The following is a 7,518-nucleotide window of genomic DNA, read 5'->3' as shown; positions in this document are numbered from 1 at the left end:
TTTGAAAATATGAATAAAAACTTGGAATAATTATGTAAGTTTTTCAAAAATGATTACAAGTGGAACCGTCCAGAACCCATTAGACAAATTCTACTTCAATTTGCTTAAAGGAAGGAGAAACATTGTGTGATATTCTTGGTGTACCTATGTCTCCAAAAGCTCTCATGGTTCAAAATTCCGAGCATTTATAACGAACATTTTCTTCTTTCTAGCTCCATAGAGATGTTGAGCTGCCTGTGGTATTTACATACAACCTAAGACGTGCATATCAGCAGTTAAGAGTAATGTAACACTAGAAAAAGTTAAGAAGGTAAAACAGCTTCTTCCTTAGCTTCCTCGAATGCAGTTTCCAGTTGTCGTTGAACTGGACCCTGAGGAGTTCCAAAGAGAGTGGAGAAGATCTGCCTGTGGCACTGATCACAGAAATAGAAATAGGAGAAGTGAGCTTCGTTTGGAAGTTTATAGATGGCAGCTTCTGGCAAAACCCGTTCTATGTATTCCGTCATTGATGGTGGGACCACCCTATCATCCAGTCCCTGTTGAGTATTCAAAAGGGAAACCAAAGATTTACATGTAAGAACAAGTTATAAGTGATTACAACATCAAACTGATAAATACAAAAAAAAAATTAACTTCTTTAAAAACTAAAATTTTGAGTGTGCATAAATTAATTTACAAAAAATTCTCACTACTTTTTTTAACTACTTTGTGGAAGAGGGTGTTTTATTACCATTTTTTTTTATTTATATTGTATTGCTCAAACTCAGTATTCTAAACGAGTTTTAGATCGGTTTTGTAAAAACGAGTAAGACTTAAAACCTAATTCCTAATAATCTAAAATCATCGGCCATGATAGGTTTCTGAATGGGAAATCCTATCTAAAACACACAATCGAACTCAAACACACAGAAAAGTAAGTATAAACTGTATATTTTCTGTATTTCAATATCGTATCTCTACACTCAACCTCCCAGAGAGCCTAATACTCTCCCCTCCACAGGATAAACGTGATCCTGTCTTTACACTAACAATTCCCAAAAGTGTCCAAAACAGAATACATCAGCTCTTTTATAGGAGCTTTATTTCCCACCCAAAGTCCTAAAGTAGTTATAACTACCTAGCACTTCTCCCCCGCTTTATTTCCTTTTCTCTTTCTTTCATAAACTATCCACTTCCTATCAGGCCATCTCTCTATACATTCCTTCCTACAACTTAGCATGCAGAATATCAGTTGCACATGAATGAAAATATATAAAATATCCCAAATACTGATACAAAAATTGTAGTATTCAAAGAACAATGTGTTAGAAATTCAAACCTGCCATATGTGTGTAAGGCCAAGAAATCCTGCTAATTCACAGTCCACCTGACTGTACATGGATTTCAACCAAAGAAGTAAGCCTTTTGCTTGACACTTTTTTTGCACATGAAGTTCTTTAAGGTCAAAACCCCAATTTGATACCTGCAGAACAACTTCTTCTATAAATGGGCGTATGTTTCCCTGACGAACCGACTCCTCCACATCTCTTATCCAAAATTGCTCAAATTCTGGTTCTTCAATCACAAGTTTATCCTGCACACGTGAAATCGATTATATTCACAATCAATTTATTGATCGTTGAACAATTAACTTTATTTGTTTCAAGCAGATTATTACAGAAAAGTCAGTTCATACTGATGAACAATGAAACATTTGAGAGTAATTATGCTTGCTTGTTACAAAGTTTAAGTTATGATTACTTATGACGCTCTTACCTTCTTTCCCTTTGAGAAAGATAGCAACTTATCAATCTCGTCATGCTCTTCAGGCAAGAAGCTTTTTCTATAGAAAAAAGGGAGAAGTTTTGGAAATCTACGAGCCAAAGAATACATCATTTTCCTCCTTGGCAGCCACTTCTCCCAAGTTCTTTTTGTTTCCTCTTTAGTCATGTGTGGGTCATATGGATTAACCATAGGAGCCAACATTGCTGCACCTGCAATTCAGACACTATAACAAGTTAGATCAGGTTCTGCAACAAGCCTGATAGGACTCCTAATAAGGATCATGGGAAGTGCACATGGACTTGTTACTCAGCAAGGAAAAATTATAGAAGGAATAGATAGGCCCAAAATATGGAATGTGTATGTAAGAAGAAAAAAAGTGGGGTTAGGAAAAGAAATAGGGAGAAGTTAGTTAGGATGGGGGGAATTCTGTTATAAGAGAGAGTAGGGAGAGTGTGGGGGTACTGGAGTAGGAGGTTGTGAGTTGGTTAGGAGGAGAATAATCCTCTGGAGGAGTCTAGGACTCTAGGGTTTTCCCTGTGGCTGTAGAGCTTTCAGCTCAATCATCTTTTTACTGCATAATACTCTAGATAATACAACTTTGATATTCAGTAATTGTTTGGTTTTTATCATTGGTCCGACCTGCCGGATGCCGAGAAGAGCTAGCATTGCTGTCCATGCCACCCAAAATGTCCGACCGAGTTGAAGCATTGAGGAAAGATTGTTAGCGATGGAAGTTTCAGTACGTGAGACGTTGGGGGAATTTCGCCAATTAATGTTGGAAGAGTTTACTAAGTTGCGTAACGAGCAAGTGGGAGATCGTCGAGAATCTCCATTTTCAGATATGGATTCAGGTGCAGAGTATAGGAGGCAGCTAAGAAGGTGGAATTGCCATCATTTGATGGTACTGGCCCTGTGGGATGGATTACGAGGGCAGAGACATATTTTGAAGTGCAAGGCTATACAGAAGAGGTGAAGGTCCGATTGGCCAAGTTGAGTATGGAAGGTGCAACCATTCATTGGTTCAATCTTCTACAAGAAGCAGAGGTGGGGTTGTCGTGGACCAAGTTAAAAAGGGAGTTGATCGGTCGTTATGGTGGTCGTACTAGCGATAATCCTTTCGAGGAGTTGAAAGACTTGTCGCAGACGGGTAGCGTAGATGAGTACCTGGCAGAGTTTGAGTATATATCGTCTCAAGTATCTCGTTTAACAGAGGAGCAATATCTGGGCTATTTTATTGGAGGATTGCGATCGGAGATTCGGCAAAGGGTTCGCACCTTCAACCCTGTGAATCGTCTCCAAGCCATGCGCCTAGCTCGAGATGTGGAAGCATAATTGCTAGGAGAGGGATTTCAGCGTGGAGGAGGAGTACGGGGTTTGAAAAGCAATCGAGATTGGGGTACGGGTCTAGGAGTGGGTTTAGGCCCAACCCAGAGCACACAAACTAAACCCTTATCGATAGGGAGTTCAAACCCTCATGAGTCACGTTCAGTGACACAACAAAGCAATCGCATTTCCGGTGATCGTTCTTCGACTGTCGATCGGAATCGCGGCAAGAAGGATTTGCCTTATTCTGAATTGATAAACAGGAAAGCTCAGGGGCTTTGTTTTAGATGCGGTGAAAAATAACACCCCTTGCATCGATGTACGGAGCGGCAACTGAGAATGGTGGTGTTAGCTGACGACGAAACAGTAAACAAAGCGGGGGAGGTGATCGAGAGGGAGAGGTGATCGAGAGGGGGATGCGAGAAAAGGAAGATGACCGTACCTTGGAGTGTGGTTCTATGGAGCTGTTTGCAGAGGTTGAAGTGTCGTGGGATGGTCGGAATCGCCCTTCAACTCTGCGCATAAAAGGTCGTCTCAATGGAGTAACCCTGGGAGTGCTGATTGATAGTGGGGCTAGTCACAATTTCATCTCTCCTCATGTAGTGGCTGCTCTGGAGTTGAAAGTGGACAAAAGAAAAATGATTGGGGTCCGTCTAGGATATCGGCACAGGGTCTCTACTACGGGAAAATGTGAGAAGTTGGACATTCAACTAGGATAATTCTCTACTATGGTGGAGCCATATGTGTTGGAGTTGGAAGACATAGACATGATTTTGGGAGTTTTTTGGTTGCGAAGATTTGGGAAGGTTACTTTTGATTGGGAAGAGATGACTCTAAGTTTCCTTTGGCAAGACAAATATCTAGAACTACGAGGTCAGAAACTAAAAAAATATGAAGCAATGTCTCCAACAAGATTACTTCAGCCCTTGCCTATTCCGAATAGAATTTGGGAAGATATTTCTTTAGACTTCATTACAGGTTTACCAAATTCGAAAGGGTTTCAAGCTATACTTGTAGTGGTGGATGGTTGTCTAAATATGGCCACTTTATTTTGCTGAAACATCCTTACACTACAAGGAAAATTGCTGAATTGCTTGCTAAGGAAATTGAATTATTTCGATTATAGGGAACAACTCTGAAAATGAGTTCTTGTTATCATCCTGAGACCGATGGTCAAACGGAAGTGGTAAGCCGATGTTTAGAAGCTTATTTACAATGTTTTGTGTCGAAACAACCCAAGAATTGGTCATATTGGGTACCTTGGGCAGACATTTGAAAAGTGTTTTATAAGGTGCAGTTGCCAGAATCAGCCAAAGTACATCCAGTTTTTCACATTTTCCAACTGAAAAAGGCTATTGAAAACTAGACAATAGAACCGACTTTACCAACAAAGTTGACTCTTGAGGATGAAGATAAGGAAGAGCCGGAGGCAGCGCTAGCAGCCAAGGAGATTCCGAAGGGCGGTAACATCATCAAACAATGGTTGGTGGAATGGAAGGGAAGAACAGAGAAGGAGACAACTTGGGAAGGTGAGGTGCTACTGCAGAGTCAATTTCCTTCTTTCAGCCTTGAGGACAAGGCTGTTGTTGCAGAAGGGAGTAATGATAGGACTCCTAATAAGGATCATGGGAAATGCACATGGGCTTGTTACTCAGCAAGGAAAAATTATAGAAGGAATAAACAGGCCCGAAATATGGAATGTGTATGTAAGAAGAAAGAAAGTGGGGTTAGGAAAAGAAATAGGGAGAAGTTAGTTAGGATGGGGAATGACATGCCAAGAATCCAAGGATGGGGGGAATTCTGTTATAAGAGAGAGTAGGGAGAGTGTGGGGGTACTGGAGTAGGAGGTTGTGAGTTGGTTAGGAGGAGAATAATCCTCTGGAGGAGTCTAGGACTCTGGGCTTTTCCTGTGGCTGTAGAGCTTTCAGCTCAATCATCTTTTTACTGCATAATACTCTAAATAATACAACTTTGATATTCAGTAATTGTTTGGTTTCTATCATCCCTTCCTTTGTTTGAAGTTGGAGGAATTTTTACGAGCAACTTATAGGTATCTAGAAAATAGAAAGCTTAAAAAGATGTACAACCTGCAATTCTTTCAGGAACATATCTGAGAAAAGCCCAAGCATGAATGCATCCAGTGGAGTGGCACAGTAACCAGAACTTATCACTAACATTGATAGCATTGACCAGATGCAGAACATCAATGGCTGATGAGTTGAGATTTCTGTTGGGATGAGGATCACTCTCCCCAAAACCAGGAAGATCATATGTGATGAAGCGAATGCCATACTCTTCAAGCAACGATGATTTGACTCCAGGTAAACCTTCCATTGCCAAAAAGTAGAATAAGATTAGTTGCTCCACACCCAAAAAGCTCTTCTGGTGCCTAAAATTTCAACTCGTTTTACCTGCTAGTCTGGACGAAAGAAAAGAATGCGGAGCAACAATTGAAAATCTAGCTGTTTCAGAGGAAACACCTTGCTCATGATAAGCCATGAATCTACCATCAGGAAGTTGCACACGACTAGCACTAGGAGGATGTTTCCGCACCTTCATCATAGGAGCTACTGCCTCGCGACTGGGATCAACACTTATAGCTGCAAAACCACAAAAATCCAGTAACTCTTGAAGAAGCTCATAACAACAGGAAAAAATCATTTGTAAGCAATACCCATATGTGCTCCAAAATCTCAGACATGCATCACTTACCTCAATCAACAGGTATGGAATGAAAGTTAAAAAATAAATTAAAGAAAAATCAATGCATCACAAAGAAATATATGGTAACAATAACGAATACATTTAAATCTTGGTTGGATAAACTTTAGTTACAGAAAAGAAAAGTAAGACCCATTAATTTCTCCATTAACACTATAACTAAAGACAATTAATTATTTCATTTTTTTTTATATTTCCTTCGCCTACTATACGAACACTTAACCTATGAATCTTTCATTAGACTTTTTTCTTTTAAGATTGAGATAAATATAAATTGGTTTGAGCTAATGAAATACTTTTACCAAAAACCAAAAAAATAAAAACTCTATAAATTAAGATTAACTTATAACAGACAAGTTCAAATATAAAAAATGTTGGAGAAAAATTTCACGTAAGTTAATTTTAATTTATGAAAAACTGAGTTTATTCTGTTCTCCTATTTTGTTACTACCTTAATCTAACAGAGTCCAGTGTAGAGTCCTGAGTAGCACATACCATGATTGGGCAAAAGAAAAAGCAAAATAGATTGTACGAGAGAGGAGGAGGAGTAGCGTACCCGCCAGCGCGAGAATGAATACGAAGAACACAATGGACCAAGCATGAACGGGATCGCGATCCTCGGGGAGAAAATCGTTGAGAAACCTCAACCGCTTCGAAACCTTGGAACAAGGACCACCGAACTTCCTCACGACATAAGAATCCTCGTTCATCAGGTTCTGCCGCAGAATGTCCCTAAACCCTCTCCCGAGCTCCAAAAGTATCTCGCACCACGCCATCACGAACCCCAAGGCCTGCTCCTTCAAGCTCTCCCCGGACTCCACCCACTCGCTCTGAGGCGCGTACACGGACCTCCTCACCTCAAACGACGTGGCGGAGGAGGCGTTCGGATCTCCGCCGTAGCGCACGCCCGAATCCTCTATGAGACTGGCGAGCTCCTCCGTCCACGTGTCCCTGCCTCTCATTTCCGCCATTTCGCTAACCGCTTCCTCACTCTCTCCAAATTCTCGAATCACTAAAGCGAGTACTAACCTACTCGCGTGACGGTGGGTGATGATGCACACCCACGACACACACTCTCCCAACTGCACAAAGCGTGATCCAGAAGCAAAACTAAACCTTTTCACTAACCATTATTGAATAAATAATAAATTAAACAACCACTGTTAATGATAACCCGACCAGTATTCAAAACGGGTTAAAAAATTCGAAAAGGGGTTAGACGAATATTAGCCGAAAAAAAAAAAGTTAAAAAGAGGAATATTAGAATTTCTCACATTCTCAACCTTTGTCCAAGGAAAGGTCGTTGAGGCTCGCATATAGCAGATGAGTCGTAGTCGTTAAGTTACTGTTCTACTATTTGAGCAACGATTATTCAAAGATCATACAAGGTTAGAACTTTACTAAATTATTTTAATTCTTATGCCTAGAAAATTCTTCATATTATTAAATTGTTAAATTTGATTGAAGTTGACGACGAAGATGTGGCCACGTCAGAGACCAATGGCCACGCATTATTGTTAGGTTGAGTGTGTCTGCTCTGGCGGTTGGGTAGAAATTACTTGTACGAACATGCGCCGTTTTGCTCCATTACTCTATTATTGGGGTTGTGTATAATAAATTCACAATAATGATCGTTTTTTTTTCTTAATACTCTTTTCAATATCATGATATGTTTCTAATTTTGTCCAAAATTTTAGAAGTTTTGAATTT

General features: G+C 40.1%; 1 protein-coding gene across 3 annotated transcripts; it reads right to left on the bottom strand.

The window, feature by feature from the left end:
• On the bottom strand, positions 1 to 7,211 carry LOC108319228 (uncharacterized). Of its 3 annotated transcripts, none has more exons than XM_017550277.2 (7): positions 7,083 to 7,211; positions 6,365 to 6,890; positions 5,499 to 5,687; positions 5,175 to 5,414; positions 1,756 to 1,973; positions 1,319 to 1,573; positions 1 to 536 (listed from the first exon to the last, which is right to left on the bottom strand). In XM_017550277.2, the coding sequence occupies exons 1-7, from the start codon at positions 7,122 to 7,124 to the stop codon at positions 303 to 305; spliced, it is 1,704 nt and encodes a 567-aa protein (XP_017405766.1). In that variant the 5' UTR covers positions 7,125 to 7,211; the 3' UTR covers positions 1 to 302. The 3 variants fall into 3 exon arrangements, with proteins under 3 accessions (XP_017405766.1, XP_052730192.1, XP_052730191.1); XM_052874232.1 differs by having other exon boundaries at positions 5,568 to 5,687; XM_052874231.1 differs by having other exon boundaries at positions 7,092 to 7,139.
• Positions 7,212 to 7,518: the final 307 nt, after the last annotated feature.

This window comes from Vigna angularis, chromosome 3 (assembly GCF_016808095.1).
Source record: "Vigna angularis cultivar LongXiaoDou No.4 chromosome 3, ASM1680809v1, whole genome shotgun sequence".
NCBI classification, from domain to species: Eukaryota; Viridiplantae; Streptophyta; class Magnoliopsida; order Fabales; family Fabaceae; genus Vigna; species Vigna angularis.
This window is presented reverse-complemented; position numbering and strand designations above follow the sequence as displayed.

What these genes read in the sequence shown, in the direction of transcription:
- LOC108319228 (XM_017550277.2), bottom strand. Translation starts at nt 7,124, where the DNA reads ATGCGAGCCTCAACGACCTTTCCTTGGACAAAGGTTGAGAAT. An exon ending in ATTCATTCTCGCGCTGGCGG is followed by an intron (nt 5,688 to 6,364) that starts GTACGCTACTCC and finishes GTGGTTTTGCAG; the next exon opens with CTATAAGTGTTGATCCCAGT. An exon ending in CTTTCTCAAAGGGAAAGAAG is followed by an intron (nt 1,574 to 1,755) that starts GTAAGAGCGTCA and finishes TCACGTGTGCAG; the next exon opens with GATAAACTTGTGATTGAAGA.